The sequence below is a fragment of the Dryobates pubescens genome, chromosome 11 (genome assembly GCF_014839835.1).
Source record: "Dryobates pubescens isolate bDryPub1 chromosome 11, bDryPub1.pri, whole genome shotgun sequence".
NCBI lineage: Eukaryota > Metazoa > Chordata > Aves > Piciformes > Picidae > Dryobates > Dryobates pubescens.
This window is the reverse complement of record NC_071622.1, coordinates 31,681,608-31,699,172: the sequence shown is the minus strand read 5'-3', so window position 1 is coordinate 31,699,172 and position 17,565 is coordinate 31,681,608. Positions and strand designations below refer to the sequence as shown.

Here is a 17,565-nt window from a genome sequence, read left to right as displayed (position 1 = left end):
CAGCTGCCTTCTGGGCTGCACAAGGATACCGCTGGCTCCTGGGGAGCTTCTCAGCAACCAACACCCCCAAGTCTCTTTCTTCCAAGCTGCTCCCAACCCACTCTGCAGCCAGCCTGGAATTTGTGCCTGGGACTGGCCTGACCCAGATGCAGGACCTTGCCCTTTGACTTGTTGAGCCTCCTGCAGTTGTCACTGCTTGTGCTCATGATGCTACAGGACAAGTTGCAGCTCTTTAGCTCTGCACAACAAAACCCAGTGGATGGACCACTGGGCTGGTTCTCTAGTTTGTGATGGCAATTTCTGTGCTTAGGAGCAAGATGAGTCAACAACCAGCACACAGAAAGCAGAGACATGTTCTGCCCAGAAGAAAAAAATATAACAACCCCACCATACTACTGATGAGGTTAAAAACACAGCCAAGTGTAATGCAGCCACCACTGAGCTGGAAAGCTGGAGCTGCACAGCCACTTGCAGTGATTTAACAGCAGGCACTTCATCCTGCAAGCAAATATCTATGTGGTTCATTAGCAGGGAACTGCATTTTCAGTTTGCAGTGCTTAGGCTGCCTGAATTTGCATGGCCATGGTCTGTGTGCACCCAGCGATCTGCCACGGAGAATAAACGGAGCAGGCAGGGAAACAGTCAAGGAAGGTGGTGCTACAGCAAGCTGGAGGCCCTGGTGTGCTTAAATACAACTTCTCAGTGCAGAGACAATGTCCCCTGACAAAAACAGCATTTGTGGACAGCAGTATTTTTAAAGCAAACAAAAGAACAGAAAATATTCTTCCACAACCACAGTTTAGTCTCAAGGTTATTTTCAAGTTCAAGAGTCTCAGCCCAGACCAGGTGACAAGGCAAAACCCAGGTTCCAGCATGTTGCAGAACAAAATCAGCTCCAAGTATTGCATCTGATTAACCATTATTCTTAGTTCAACAAGGCAGACTTGAAACACAACATCTTGAAGCCTTGAGGACCCCTTAAGAAAGAAATTGGCTGCTGGGTAATCTGACATTTGTCCCTTGTGCACAGCCTTGACATCCCCTCAAACCATTCCATCCCATAAGCTTGGCCTAAAATAAGTCATCTACAGGTAAGGAGGCAAAGTATCAATTAAAATGAAGGCTAAAAAGCTAACCCTGAGTTTGAACACGCCACAAAAGGTAACAATTGGGGGGCTGAAGTGATTAAAACACAAACATGTTTGCTTGCCAATTTGCTCCTTCTCAATCACAGCTTCTGAAGCACAGAATCATAGAATGCATTGGGCTGGAAGGGACCTTTAAAGGTCATCTAGTCCAACCCCAGATGAGGAGAAAGACCCAAAAGAGCCTAACCTACATGCTTTGGCCCTGGAGAAGGGGTGCAAAGGCAGCATGGCACTACATGGCATGTGCTGGGTGTCACCCATGTCATAGAATCATAGAACTGTCAGGGTTGGAAGGGACCTCAAGGACCAGCCAGTTCCAACCCCCCTGCCATGGGTAAGGACACCTCACACTACAGCAGGTTGCTCACAGCCACATCCAGCCTGGCCGTAAAAACCTCCAGGGATGAGGCTTCCACCACCTCCCTGGGCAACCTGTGCCAGTGTCTCACCACCCTCATGGGGTGACATCAAATCTCAACCTCCCCATTTCTAGCTTTGCTCCATCCCCCCCAGTCCTATCACTCCCTGACACCCTCAAAAGTCCCTCCCCAGCTTTCTTGTAGCCCCCTTCAGATACTGGAAGGCCACAAGAAGGTCTCCTCAGAGCCTTCTCTTCTCCAGACTGAACAGCCCCAACTCTCTCAGGCTGTCTCCATAGCAGAGGAGCTCCAGCCCTCTGCTCATCCTCGTGGCCTTTCCCTGGACACCTTCCAGCACCTCCAGATCCTTCCTGGACTAGGGGCTCCAGAACTGGACACAGTACTCCAGGTGGGGTCTCACCAGAGTGGAGTGGAGGAGGAGAATCACCTCCCTTGACCTGCTGGCCACACTTCTCTTGATGCAGCCCAGGCTCTGGTTTCTCTCTGGGCTGCAAGTTCACACTCGTGGCTCATGTTGGACTTCTCATCCCCAGCACGCAGCTCACACCCACACCTGGAGGAGGAGAATCCAGCCAGACAGTGCAGTATCAGTGTGAGGACCTTCACTTGAGATCCTTTAACTGCTGCAATAAAAATCTTGGAAAATTTGCTCTTCTTCATAAAGAAAAAAGGGCCAAAAAAAGGAAAAAGAGAGGATAGCAGAAATGTCATATTCTACAGGCATGAGAATGTTGGAAACTGTGCTCAAATACCATGGTGCTGAGGATCCCACTTTAGATATAAGCCTCAGGCTGCTCCAGACTTTGCCCACGGTATGAAAGAAAAGCTAAGTTAGTAAGAGGTGGTCAAAAAGTGAAAGGGGAGTTTGGGGGCTGAAAAGATGTGACTTTCCTGGAAAGCTGAGTCAGTGCTATTACTAACAAATGGGAATTTCCTTGCAATTCATCTATGAAACTGCTTTTGAAATGGTTTGCTTTTTTCTTTAGACCTGGGAGTCAATCTGAAGTGCTGCCTCTTAAGGATTACTAGATTTGGATGAGAACATGGCACTGAATGGAGCCCTTTGTGGGAGAGGATGGAGGAATAATACCACAACCAGGGTTATTTCCACTACAGATCGTCACAGGGCAGTGAAAGTCAGAAGGAGCATCAACGGGAGCAAGGGTGGATGGAATGAAATGGAATCACATGAAGCTTGAGTTATTTGGAGCTCCCATTCACTGTCTCCTGGCAGAGACTGAGTTACCACAAAGCATATGGCTCGAAGGAAGTCACATCACTCTTCCTCTGCCAGGGGACTTCCACAGTGCTGGTGAGGAGAGCCTGTGGCCACACGCAACCCCCGGGGCAAACCCATTGAGCTGGCATAACACAAGGGCTAAAAGCGTCACCTCCAGGCTCTTGGGGCTTTCTGCACCCAGAAATCCCATCCTCTTCACACTCTCCTCACCACAAGGCTTAACTCCACCAACCACATCCCTTAGTCACAGCTCAAGTTTCTTTCTGGGAAATGGTTGGTCCTGTTTCCGACCATCTGACCTGAAGTTACCTCCATCTCTAGCCCGAGCTGCATCAGTGGTACCCATAGCCATAGGAAGGACAACCATCCCCAGCTCCAGCTCACCCCAGTGTAATGCACTGCCCTGGCTGGACAAAGCCAGCTGAGCAAGGGCAACTGCAAAATTCCACTTTTAGCAGCAAGCTGGTCAGAAGAAAAGGTCAAGAGGAAGGCAAAGACCTCCCAGTACCAAAGGTGTTGTTAAGCACTTCTTCCTTACGTCCAACCTAAATGTCCCCTGCTTCAGTTTCAAACCACTGCCCCTCATCCTGTCACCATAACACCTTCTAAACAGTCCCTCCCCAGCCTTCCTGGAGGTCCCCTTCAGACACTGAACTGTAGCTGTAGGTGTTATGCCCCTCCTCTTTCCTCAGCCTGCTATAAATATGTGTGACTGGCTCGCTCGGCCAGCAAGTAACAAAGCAAGGAAAATTAAGACAAAGAGGATCGCCCAAGAGTAATTTCCCCCCTTAAATTTTTTATACAAAGACCTGATGCTAATTGATTCTTCTTGGTGACAAGAAGGCTGCAAGAAACTGAGCCCTGAAGTCTCAGCATTTCAAACTAACCCCCGGGAGATTGTGCTGTGCTGCAGGCACCCTTCTGTGGGAGTTTTCCCCTAAACCCTGCTGGGGCTTGTCATCAATCCCTGTTTTCCTACTGGGAGCCTGTGGCCAAACTGCTTCCCACAGAATCATAGAATTGTCGGGGTTGGAATGGACCTCAAGGATCATCTATTTCCAACCCCACTGCCACGGGCAGGGACACCTCACACTACAGCAGGTTGCTCACAGCCACATCCAGCCTGGCCTGAAAAACCTCCAGGCATGAGGCTTTCACCACCTCCCTGGGCAACCTGTGCCAGTGTCTCACTATCCTCATGGGGAAGAACTTCTTCCTAACATCCAAGCTGAATCTACCCATTTCTAGTTTTGCTCCATTCCCCCCAGTCCTATCAATCCCTGACACCCTAAAACATATAATCCTTCAGCAGGTTTCCTGCAGGGCCCCTTCAGATACTGGAAGGCCACAACAAGGTCTCCTTGGAGCCTTCTCTTCTGCAGACTGAACAGCCCCAACTCTCTCAGTCTGTCAAAAATAATGATCCTTCCACAGGTTCACCTATGGAAGGACACCACAGGTCAGTGCCTCTGTGGCAGGCAATGGGGAAGCTGTGGTCACCCGTCCCCTGGCTACCAAATACTTGGGACAATCCAGCCCTGTGGTGCAGGAGAAGCCCTGTGGGATGCATGGGAACCGTGGTGTTTATTAATAGACCTCCTAAAGCTTTCTGGCAGCATCTACCATCAGGTGAGGCAATGCTTGAAAACATTATAATGGGAATAGGCTTTAAGAGTGAAGACAGGGAAGGCCAGGAAAGAGAGGAAGTGACTTCTCCTTGAAATATGAAGCATTGTTGGACAGGGAATGCGCTCAGGATGCAGCCAATCAGCCAAGCCTTGGCATGACACGCTCAGCCCTGCAAACCCCCAACTCTCCAAAGGCTCCTGGCAAATTCTTGGCACTCAAGAGCGCTGGCAGCAACCTGCTGTGGCACAGCCCTCACTTCCCAGGAACTGCAGAAGAACCATTCTTGGTTTGATTGAGATGATTCCCTGATTAAATCCATCAAACCCACCTCCTCCTACAGGCTCTGGCACGGTGGATGGCACATCTCTAAAGAGGCTTCCAAAAACCTTCATTCATTCATTCATTCATTGAAGTTGGGCAAGACAGTGGGGTTTATTTTGCATTAAATATAATTGCTCTGGGTTATTATAACCTCATTTTATTACATCTTTTTAAACTTATCTTTGGATATTATCAGCCTCTTCACCATGACAGCTTTTCTGCCTCCTTTTTTTGTTGTTTTTATTTCTGTCAGGTTTTTCATTCAGGCTCTGGCCAGGGGGTTGGAGTGATGGAGAGCAGAGGCTTGCTGCTAGGTAAGTTAGAACCATGGAATCATTTCAGTTGGAAAAGACCCTTTAAGATCATAGTATCCTCTTTCTCTGCTATGCACTACATCACACTGTAATGTCTCCATTTATTGTCCCTTCAATTTGTGACCAAGCAACTGAGAGAATTTTTCCCCTGCCTTTTTAAAGCACAAGGCAGCCAAGCAGCTGGTCAGGGAGAACCTGCTACCAGCCTTACCTCAGGTTAGGCACAAGGCAAAAAGTAACATAAAATAAAGTAATAATACTAATAATACACAAAAATAAAATGAAATAAAATAGAATCAAATGAAATAAAATCAAATAAAATGAAATAAAACAGAATCAAATGAAATAAAATAGAATCAAATGAAATCAAATGAAATCAAATCAAATCAGAACTAAAACAGAATAAAATGAAATCAAATAGAATATAAAATAATTCTTAAGGGAGTGGGTGTCAAAACCTCTCCATGGAGAGGGTTAAATAGAGCAGCCTATTGCCCCAGATCAGGGGGCAGAAGGACAGAGGCTGCTGAACGGGAACAGTTCAAATGCTCCCACATGGGGACAGGGAAGGGGCAGCAAAGAGAGATCCAAGGCAGCTTTCTGCTCCAAAGCCATGGGCAGGAGCCAAAAATGCCACTTCTGAAGCCTGCTGCAAAGTTAGAAAGAAAATCAGGCAGCAGGCATTGGTGCAGAGCAATGCTGGAAAATGAGCCATGAAGGTTTTCCATCCATCTCAGCGGAATGTTGCATGCACGCTGTAGTTTTGGGGTCTCCAGTGCACCCCCTGCCACCAGCACTTGGGTTTGTTTCTCTCCTGCTTCATAACTCCTGGATTTTCAGAAAAACATGGGGAAAAAAAGGTGAAGCAGCATGGTCTGACTGGTGCCCTGTGGAACAGGGTCAAGCTCCAGCAGCTTTGGGCAGTCGCTGTCAAAGTGAGTGGGGGGGGAAATGTGGGGAGGGGGTGACTGCTTGCAAAGCTGGGCACAGCCCCCTAGGTTTGTCTGCTGCCCTGAGAGATGCTGCAGAGCATGATCCTGGGCAGAAGGGAAAGCATCAGGCTTGGCTTCCACAAAGGCCACACAGCAGCATCTCCTAAAAAAGTACCTGAATGGACAACCCAAATCTTGATGAGTATTTGGAGAGAAACCTGGTGGCTAAGTCCCAACTTAACAGGGACTGGCAGTCCTTGCTTTTTCAGATGCTAAACTCAAAAGCATCTTGGGGCTGACTTATTTGACAGCCCACAGACCTCCTAGGAGATAAATAAATGCCAGAGTGAGCGATGGTTGCCATAGTCAGCTCAGAAAGCTCTGGGATGGCAGCAGCAGTGGGCTGAGCCTCCTGAGAAGCATCACTGCAGTGGCTCTGCTCTAACACAGCTGGGAGCAAAGAGCCAAAATGTTTCCTGAAGAAATTCCAAAGTTTTCCAAAACTAAAACAAAAAAAAAAACCAAACAACCAAACAAAACCAAAGGGGGGAAACAAAAGGAAATAATTTAATATGCTATCCCAAACAGCCAGGAAAAAACTTAGCAATTACAGAACTTCCTCCCAGGGAAGGGGGATCCAGGGCTGAGGAGGAGGAAGGAGCAGCAGTCACTTATCTTTTCAGAGGAGAAAGGGATGGGAGGGGAAGCACTGCTCACAGAGGAAAACTCACATTTGATATTTTTAACCAAGCAGAAATGACTATCCTGATTCACCCCAAAATGCTCTGAGTGGGTCTAGCCTCTCAGGGCTTGCAGCCCTGGCAGGAAGCATCTTGGCAGCCACCCCAGCCCCAGCACAGGAAGGGTAGAGCCATTTCTCACTGACAAAGAAAAACAAGTCCCAGCCCTCCCCTCCGGATCCAGGCAGGCAGAGGCTGCTCCACCTGCTCCTCTGGCACATTTGGGAACCAGCCTTCACCCCTATCCCAACAGCACATCGTCCCCCTCCAAGTGATGGACCGTGTTGGCTCGCCTCAAACTCTCCTTGGTGGAAACCACAACGTGGGGTGAGCAAAATTGCACAGGTCGTCTGCAGATTTAGCAGGATTTGGACTTAATTGCAGCCTTGGCTCCATCCCAAAGCTTCACACCTCAGTTATCACAGAATCACAGAATGCACTGGGTTGGAAGGGACCTTTAAAGGTCATCCAGTCCAATCCCTCTGCAGTCAGCAGGGACATTGCCAACAAGATCAGGTTGCTCAGGGCCCCATCAAGCCTCACCTGGAATGTCTCCAGGGATGGGGCCTCCAGCACCTCCCTGGGCAACCTGTGCCAGTGTTCCACCAGCCTCATAATAAAGAGCTTCTTCCTAACATCCAATCTAAACCTACCCTTTTCTAGTTTAAAACCACTGCCCCTTGTCCTATTGCTACATGCCCTTGTAAAGAGTCTCCCCTCAACTTTTCTGCAGGCCTCTATCACGTACTGGAAGGCCACTTTAAGGCCTTACGGTCTTCAGGCTGAACAACCTCAACTCAGTTAGCCTATGAGCCCTGGAGCCTGCATCCCCAAGAACCCCACAGGGGCTGAGATTGGACCTTTCCACCACCAGCTTGTTCAGGCTCTTTGTTTTTTTTCAACCAGCCCTCTCTCTGACACTCATCACGCTGTTGCTGCTGCCAAACGTGGGTGAATGCCTCTGGAAATGGGGACATGGGATAAATCAACTCAATCTCAAGCAATGCTGAGGTTACTTACCACCAAATACAGCATGGTGTAGAGGGAGAAGGATGCATGCCCGGAGAAGAAGGATTTCCTGCAAAACAAAGCAGGTACTAAGAACCAGCCACTACAATCACAGAATCACAGTATCACACTACATTAGAGGGTGGAAAGGACCTCCAGAGACCATGAGGTCCACCCCCCCTGCCAAAGCAGGATCATGCACAAGAATGCATCCAGGTGGGTTTTGAAAGTCTCCAGAGGAGACTCCACAGCCTCTCTGGGCAGCCTGCTCCAGGGCTCTGGCACCCTCACTGTAAAGAAGTTTCTCCACATGCTGAGGTGAAACCTTCTATGTTCCAAGTTTGAACCTGTTGTTCCTTATTACTGTGCACCACCAAAAAGAGCTTGGCCCCCTCCACCTGACACGCACCCTCAGATATTTATACACATTGGTGAGATCCCCTCTCAGTCTTCTCAAGACTAAACAGCTCCAGGGCTCTCAGTCTCTCTTCATAGGGGAGAAGCTCAACTCCCCTAATCATCCTTGTGGCTCTCCATTGGATTCTCCCCATCAAGTCTCTGTCTCTCTTGAATTGGGGAACCCAAAACTGGACACAGTATTGCAGGTGTGGCCTCACCAAGGCAGAGCAGAGAGGTAGAAGAACAGAATGGTTTGGGGTGGGAAGGACCTTAAAGATCATTTAATTCCAACCTCTCTTCCATGGGCAGGGACACCTCCCACTAGATCAAGTATTATAATCTTCAGGATTGTAACTTGCCTGCTGTCACCAAGAGGGTGCCAAAGCAGAGGCACCCCCAACCGCCCCCCAGTCATTGGGGTTCTAAAAGCCCTGCTGCTCTCCGCCCTACTTGCTCACAAGGCAGAAAGCAAACGGATGGACAGGATGCTGCATTGTTTGTCCCTTCCTGGTGTACTCTTGGGACAGCAGATATTTCCAGGACAGCCTGACAACTCATCGTCTCGCCTCCCACTAACCAGGAAGCCGTAAGGAAGTGAGAAGGTTCTCTGGTTGCTTCATTGCAGTGTGTGAAACACACCCCTGGAAACATCAAAATTGAGTATCTGATGGATTTGACAAGAGAGCTTGGAAGAGGAGGCACTGGCCTGTGGCACCTCAAGAAGTCCTCTGCTCTGCTGCATGGGACAGCTTGAGCTGCTCCCCACGAGTTCAGCTCTTAGGGTGAATTCCCACATTGAGCAATCACTTGGAGAAACAATAGTGTAGGAGTAAAGAGAAAGGAAAAGAAATACTGCTGAGCCAAGTCCCACAGTTCCCAAGGGAAACTGCCCGCTACTGGCAGCCAGAGTGGCAGCCTCCACAGAAAAAGCACTGTCAGGAGGGAGGGGGCAGGCTCTGCTCAGTTGCATCCTGTGATAGGACAAGGGGTAATGGATACAAACTACAGCACAGGAGGTTCCACCTCAACATGAGAAACTTCTTCACTGTGAGGGTGACAGAGCACTGGAACAGGCTGCCCAGAGAGGTTGTGGAGTCAGTCTCCTCTGGAGACTTTCAAGACCCATTTGGATGTGTTCCAGTGAGGCCTGTGATGGATTCTATGGTCCTGCTCAGGCAGGGAGTTGGACTCGATGATTTTCAGGGGTCCCTTCTGTGGTAGTTCTAGGCTATGCCTTTAAAAATTTTTCACAGATCTTGGACAGAAAAGTAGTAAAATGTAAATAAATCACTATAGGGTGTCAAAAGGAAAATAAAGGTAATTCTAAACAATCCCATTGGAGAGATAAGGAACTTAAACTGCTTGTACCAAAACAATTTCTCTTCTATTCTCATTTCTTGGCTCTGGCAGAGATGCTAACTTGCTTCTGCTTGACCTTGGCTGCACTGTTTTGGTATTAACTTCTCTGCTTCTGTCTCTTCTCCCTTTTGTACAGGGGAGTGGCAGGGGGCAGAGAAGGAGAAGCTAGTAGCTTCCCCTGGTCTGTGACCAGGGGTTGTCCTGTGCTGTTTGTCAATCATGAATACCTGTAGATATTGTACATGCTGGATATTTTGTACATACTCACTGCATTCCCTTGTAGATTGTAGTTTTGCTTGTAAATACAGCTTTCATTTGCTTCCACACCGAGCTGGTCTGGCAAATTTAATGTTAGGGGGTGTGAAATTTCAACCCACCACACCTTTCAACCCCTAACATCCTGTGATCTGTGATCCTACTGCGGGCAGAGAACCCCCAAGACGCATGCAGAGCAAGACACCGCTTCTGTGGCAGCAAGCCACGGCGCTGGGCTCTCACCTGGCTTCCTGGACTTTGCTGTCGCTTCCCCTGCAGGTGTAGTTTTGGATGTAAACTCCCTTAGCGCAGTTGATGGTGGAGAAATCCAAATCACAAACCTCCAGGAAGTGCGGCCGCAAGCGCCCGACGGAGACTTTGGCGATGTCTGTGAAGGACTGGCTGATGGCGCAGCCGAAGACGAAGCAGCCCACCTGCTTGTAGAGAGCTGCCACGTAGGGGTTCTGGATGAAGGAGTGGGACTTCTCCTTCAGGTAGTGGATCCGGTAGAGCTCACCTGTTATGATCTGCAAAGGAAAAGCAACCGGGAGCTTAGAGAGGAGCAAAGGCGCTGTGCGAAACCAGAATGTTAAGGGTTGGAAGGCACCTGGAAAGATCATCCACTCCAGCACCCCCTCGCCAGAGCAGGATCACCCAGGGCAGGGCACACAGGAATGCATCCTGGTGGGTTTGGAATCACACAATCACAGAATTACCAAGGTTGGAAGAGACCTCAAAGATCATCAAGTCCAACCTGTCACCACAGACCTCATGACTAGACCATGGCACCAAGTGCCACGTCCAATCCCCTCTTGAACGCCTCCAGGGATGGTGACTCCATCACCTCCCTGGGCAGCACATTCCAATGACAAACGACTCTCTCAGTGAAGAACTTTCTCCTCACCTTGAGCCTAAACTTCCCCTGGTGCAGCTTGAGACTGTGTGGAACGTCTCCAGAGAAGGGCATTCCACAACTTCTCTGGGCAGCCTGTTCCAGTGCTCTGGCACACTCATAAGGAAAAAGTTTTTCCTTCTGTTCCCACTGCCCCTTGTCCTAGCATTGGACATCACTGAGCAGAACCCAGCTCTGTCCTCCCAACACATCAACATGAATGAGGTCACCCTTCAGGCTCCTCTGCTCCAAGCTAAAGAGCCCCAGCGCCCTCAGCCTTTCCTCAGCAGGCAAATGTTCCACTCTCTTCAGCATCTCTGTGGCTCTGTACTGGACTCTCACAAGCAGTTTCCTGAGGTCCTTCTGGAACTGAGGGGCCCAGAACTGGACAAAATATTCCAGATGCAGAGTACAACATGACAGAGTAGAGCAGCAGGAAAACATCTCTCGACCTACTAACCACTGCCCTTCTAATACACCCCAGGAAGCCCTTGGTGTGGCATGGGGTGAGCCAGCTCGTGGCACTTCAAGCATCTCAAACTAGGAATCTGCTTCTATGGTGAGGAAGGAGGGGATGAGAATGCCAGGTTGGAAAGGACCTCAAGGATCATCTGATCCAACCTTACTTAGTTTAGTTGAAATGAGCTGGCCCAGCACCCTGTCAAGCTGAGTCTTAAAACTGCCTACTCTAGGGGAATCCACTGCTTCTATTGGGATACTATTCCAGGGGAGAGCCTATACCCAGTGCCTCTCCATCCTCCTCCTCTTCCCTCTCAAGAAGAGAATGCAATGCTTAAAATGTTGTCTAAAGGAAAACAAAGATTGCCAAAGGAGAAAAGACAGAGAAGCCAGATTTTGATGTAGCCTGTTGGCATAACTTCACGGGACTGAAACACCACCTCAGATCTGTTCCAGCATAGTGGAAACAAAAAACTAAATCAAGCACAAACCAGATGAAGAATCTAGTCTGTGTTTGGGAAGGAGAGCTCAGATCCACTACCCTCTTATCAAACTGATTTTGGAGGAAAACAAATGAACAATCTCAAAGCCTGCTTATCTTCCTCTCGGAAAACCAGGAACGCAGCAGGAGAAGCCTCAGAAAGCCCCAAAGCTTTTCACATTCTGCCTGAAATTTTGCTGCTCAAAGCCTCTGTAAACACCAGCTGCTTCTGGACATTTCCAGGGGTCACAGAATCACAGAATGTTAAGGGTTGGAAGGGACCTCCAGAGATTATCAACTCCAACCCCCCCTGTCAAGGCAGGATCACCTACGGCATGTCACACAGGAATACATCCAGGTGGGTTTTGAAAGTCTCACCATTGTGTTTCAGCAACTTTAGGACAAGAAGAAGTGACCTCAAGTTGCACCCAGGGGAAGTTTAGGTTGGGTATCAGGAAAAATGCCTTTACTGAAAGATTGATCAGGCAGTAAGGCAGGCTGCCCAGAGAGGTGATGGACTCACCACCCCCGGAGGTGTTCAAAAAATGTGCAGAAATGGCACCTGGGGACATGGTTTAGTGGCCATGGTGGTGCTGGGCTGACAGACTTGATGGTCTTAGAGGTCTTTTCCAACCTTAATGATTCTGTGATGTTTTTCTTGTGTCAGGGTGGCCATAAATCACTGTCAGGGAGCAGAGGACAAGGCCTTTTCATAGCCCTGACTCTTTAGAGGCAGGTTAATGAAAATCAGGCTGTGAAATAACTCCAAATATCTCACTCTCCCAAAGAGGCAAAGGCTTAAATTGTTCTCTGCTACACACCTAGGTTCTGAGCTCCAGATTTACAGCTTTAGGATTTTATTCATTACTTGAAATGTTTTTATACCCAAGTAATAAATCGAGGAAGTGAGGTGGGTTGTTTCTTTCCAGCCCTTGTCCCTGCCTCTCTCTAGTCACCAGGGCCACGAGATGTAAAATTAACTGTCAGGAAAAATGCCTTCAAGTTAATCCCTTTCTGGAGCAGCCAGCAGTATTCCTCCTGGCCTGGCAGCCTGCCAGTGGTGTGCAGGAGACAAGGCCCCTGCCTACCTTTTTTAAAAAGCTTGGCACAACCTTTGGAAAGAAGCAAACTAGAAAAGCATTGCAGTTAGACGGAGAGAAGATGAAGCTGTGTTGTTTGGACTCGGTCGTATCACTGCTGGAAAAAACCCCTCGGCTCAACCTAAAGGCAGCTGAAATTGCAGCTAAGGAGGCTTTACAGAGTACAGAATTAACCAGGTTGGAAAAGACAAGTCCATGTGCCAGGTGCTGCACTTAGGCCACAACAACCCCATGCAGAGCTACAGGCTGGGGTCGGAGTGGCTGGAAGGCTGCCGAACAGAAAGGGACCTGGGGGCACTGATTGACAGTAGGCTGAACACGAGCCAGCAGTGTGCCCAGGTGGGCACATGAGCTGGGGTTGTTTAGCCTGGAGAAGAGAAGGCTCAGGGGACACCTTATTGCTATCTATGACTACCTGAAGGGAGGTTGTAGCCAGGAGAGGGTTGGTCTCTTCTGCCAGATAACCAGCACCAGAACAAGAGGACACAGTCTCAAGCTGCGCCAGGGGAAATTTAGGCTGGAGGTGAGAAGAAAGTTCTTCACAGAGAGAGTTGTTAGCCATTGGAATGTGCTGCCCAGGGAGGTGGTGGAGTCACCATCCCTGGAGGTGTTGAAGAGGGGACTGGACGTGGCACTTGGTGCCATGGTTTAGTAGTCATGAGGTCTTGGGTGACAGGTTGGACTTGATCTTTGTGGTCCTTTCCAACCTTATTGATTCTATGATACAACTAGAGTAAGAAGTCAGCAATACAGATATTTAATATGAGCTAGCAATATGCCCCTGTAGCCAAGAAGGCCAATGGCATCCTGGGGTGGATTAGAAGGGCTGTGGTTAGTAGGTCCAGAGAGGCTCTTCTGCCCTTCTGCTCTGCCCTGGTGAGGCCTCATTTAAAATATTGTATCCAGTTCTGGGCCCCTCAGTTCCAGAAGGGCCTCAGGGAATTGCTTGAAAGAGTCCAGTGCAGAACCCCAATGCTGCTGAAGGCAGTGGAACATCTCTCTGCTGAGGAAAGGTGAGGGAGCTGGGGCCCTTTAGCTTGGACCAGAGGAGCCTGAGGGACGACCTCATTCATGTCTATAAAGATGTGCAGGGCAGTGTGGGGAGGACAGAGCCAGGCTCTGCTCAGTGATGTCCAATGATAGGACAAGGGGCAATGGGTGCAAGCTGGAGCAGAGGAGGTTCCACAGGAACAGAAGGGAAATTTTTTTCACTGTGAGGGTGCCAGAGCCCTGGAACAGCTTGCCCAGAGAGGTTGTGGAGTCTCCTCTAGAGACATTCTAAACCCACCAGGATGCATTCCTGTGTGCCCTGCTCTGGGTGATCCTGCTCTGGTAGGGAGGTTGGAATGGATGATCTTTTGAGGTCCTTTCCAACCCCTAACATTCTGTGGTTCTGTGACTCAACAATAAAGACCAAGCTACAACCCTCCATGGCCATGCACAGAAATACTTTGGGTGGCCACACCACCATTTGGGCAATCACTTCTGAAATTTACTCTTGGAGATCTGGTCATCACCAAGGGCTGTCTGGGGAGCTGCAGCTAACCCACTCCAGCATCATCTTAATCCTCTCTGACTCCCAGAGAGGTTGTGGAGTCTCCTTCTCTGGAGACTTTAAAGCCCTATCTGGATGCATTCCTGTGCAACCTGTGCTAGATTCTCTGGTCCTGCTCTGGCAGGGGGCTTGGACTCGATGATCTCTGGAGATCCCCTCCAACCCCTAACATCCTGTGATCCTGTGACACGGAGGCTCCCAAAAGCCTAAACTCACAAGAAGGAGAGCTACAAGTCTCAAGACTCATGGCTTTTGCAGAGGGGAGAGGAGTTGAATTAAAGATGACATCTGATACTGGCAGATGTGCCGTTACTCCAAGCTCACAGAACAGATCCACGTATGCCTGAGGCTCTTGGCTTGGGCAGAGGCATGTGACAATTTCAAACATGGGAGCAACAAAAGTCTGGGGATTAATATTTTTCTCTCCCCCTTGGTGGTCTGGGTAATTGCACACATGTAGCAGATTGTAAATTGGAGACTCCATTCCCTTTGTAACGTGCTGCTGGGCAGCCGTGAACTCTCCCTGCGTAGTTAAAGCCATGGCTCAACCTTAATGAGAAGCTCAAAATTGGGTAAGCTTCTTTTCTTGGCACTGCTGTCCCAGATAAAGCAAAACTGTGAAAAAACTAATGCAGCACAGATGTGCATGGGCTGAGAGGACATCTTGGAAAAAAGCAAACGAGTCCTAAAGCTATGGAGCTCTTCTTAATGCCTTGTACTTCCTGTGAGCCACCCACGTGGCACCTGTGCCTCACCTATGTGATGGGCAGAGCTCCTGGGGGACTGACACGCACGTTTTAGAAGGATGGGCCTAAAGAGAAGCCAACAGCACAACTTGTCTGTCTGTGAATGCCTTCTGTGGGCTTTTGGTTGTCCTGCCCATTTTACAAGGTATCTCCAGCAATCCAATTAGCCTCTAATTACTTTCAGAGCTTTTCTAATCACTTATGCCTCGGGTGTAATGTTCTCTGTGTCTAATCACATTGAAGTTTATCACTTTACACTGCAGAACAACCAGCTCATCCAGCTGTGTAACTTACATCACCTAAGAAATTCATGTTCTTAGGTGTTTCTCAAAGACTTTCCAGAGCTGTCAGTTGTGGGGACACAGGGCACCATGGCAATGGTGTCACAGAGGGGGAGAATCACCTCCCTCGACCTGCTGGCTATGCTTCTCTTGATGCAGCCCAGGATGTGACTGGCTTTCTGGGCTGCAAGTGCACACTGGTGGCTCATGTTGAGCTTCTCATCCAGCAGCACTCCCAAGTCCTTTTCTTCAGGGCTGTTCTCAATCCAGTCCCTGCCCAACCATGCTGAAATACCTATTGCCCATGCTATTGTCACAGAATCATAGATTTTTTTAGAGTTGAAAGGGACCTCAAGGATCATCCAGTTCCAACCCCGCTGCCATGGGCAGAGATACCTCATACTAGATCAGGTTGCTCAGAGCCACATCAAGCCTGGCCTTAAAAACTTCTGGGGATGGGGCTTCTACCACCATGTCACATGAAGCTCAGGAGAAAGAATCACCTTCCCCTTGCCATCCCAGGGACTATCTTCATGCTTCTGTGCCCATCCAATTAACCATCTCTCAGCAAGAAGAGCAGTCAGGAGAGATGTAAGAGTGCACAGCCCTGGGGGGCATGAGCCTCTCCAGGGTCATCTGCATGGAAATTTGCCTGAAGTCAGTAAATAGAAAGGTATTCAAACCAAATGCATATCCTCTCACATGCTGATGGAAGCAAAGGTCTTCGCCTCTGCCATTTACTTAATGAGCACTCTGGGTGTCCTCAAGCCATGTAAAATATGGCCTGGACCTTTTTACCCCAGGCTTGACTGCCCATGACACCACATAAAGCAAGGGCATGAAATTTTGGCTGCACCAACCCAAACACCAGCCCTCTGGAAGTCCTCAGAACCGCTGCCCTGCCTTCCAAAGGCAAACACTGTGAGCAAAAGGAGTGGAATCAGTGCTTTGTGGATTTGGAAGGAATTCCTATTATGCTATTCTGGTATCTGGGTTGCATCTGAAATAAAAAAGAGAGGTCAGGCTGACTTGAATTTTCCACACAGGCTGCCATAGCAAAGAAATCTGTTGCTTCAATTCCTCGTTAGCCATTTGTATCACTTCACAGCAAATAACTGAGCTTTCGAATTTACCTTATCCAATTACATTTGTTGTGGGCACAGTGAAACCAGGGCAGAAACATCTAAGTCTGTGGGGATTTTCTTTCCCTTTTAATTGACCTGCTGTTTGGTGGCAGAAAGCTGATGGATCACATAGGCGGCTGATTATGTTTCCAGTTTCTCTTCCAACTCCTGTATTTGCCACAGCCTCATTACTGATCAGAAGCACACTCTGCATGGAGCCAGTGTGCTGATAGTTCCAGCAGTAATGTGAAAATGAGAGGCTTTTTCATTTCATTTTTATGGCTTTTCCACACTCAGGGGTAATTCACCTGCAGGGTAAAACTTGGCTGTGTTTATAGAATTGGGGGTCTGGCACCTTTCAGGCTTGTTTTGAGGATGGAGGGAGGGAGAATAGGAACAAGTTTTGGGGGCCTCATTTGCTAAGTGAGTGTGTGCTGTCAGGAAATGATGGAGAGATGAGGAAATGATGGAGGTATTCCCAGCAGAAAGCAGCAAGGTTGAAGATGGGGCATTACCAAAGCAGGCACTGTGCCATGCTAAAATACTTAGTGCCCATGACATTGCTCCTGTGAGGGAAGATGAAAGCCAAGAGAACAAGTGCTCCTCACCTCTTTTTCTTCTCCTCTCCTAGCTGAAGGACCAAAAGCAGGTCTCTGGGAAAGCACCTGAGCCGTACTGGCAGCAGGTAAGAAGGAAAAGGTAGGTACTTTTCACAGGGGAATTTCATCTCCATCTGGAAGTGTTTAACCAACACCCAGGAGACAGCTCTTGCCTTCTGTCCCAGCAGCAGATAAGTGCTGGCATAAGGAGGAGGCTCAGCTCCACGGGCTGGATTCAGCTTTTTTGGCTGCCATATAAATCTCTCACCCTGCAACCATTTCCTAGCACAGCTCTAGGAAAGCTGGCAGGAAAAGAGAAAGGAGGAGGCATTGGAAAGGTGATTCATTAACTACTTTTTATAGCGAGGACTCTGGGAATATGCTCCCTGTGGAAGGTTTTAATTGTCTTTTTTTAATGGCTCTAATATAACAATCTCATAGAAATCTAACACTAACCTGTGAAACTTTTCCAGGCACTGCCTAGCTGAAAAGATGTATCTTTTTGTGTGTGTATCTAAACCTTATAAAATAGGCAAAATTATTTGAATAGGTACAAACCGTGCCAAGTCCTTCCTGACAACTCGAGCCTTTTGGTTTCTACTC

The 17,565-nt window shown here is 48.6% G+C and overlaps 1 protein-coding gene across 1 annotated transcript in view; it reads right to left on the bottom strand.

The window, feature by feature from the left end:
• The window catches only part of PLPP3 (phospholipid phosphatase 3), a 65,195-nt gene that overhangs the window by 11,757 nt on the left and 35,873 nt on the right, over positions 1–17,565 (bottom strand). Inside the window, exons 3-4 of the mRNA XM_054165134.1 lie at positions 9,969–10,252; positions 7,725–7,782 (exon numbers count right to left, since the gene is read on the bottom strand). Of these exons, the coding sequence (XP_054021109.1) occupies positions 7,725–7,782; positions 9,969–10,252 (342 nt within the window). The remainder of the gene's footprint in view (positions 1–7,724; positions 7,783–9,968; positions 10,253–17,565) is intronic.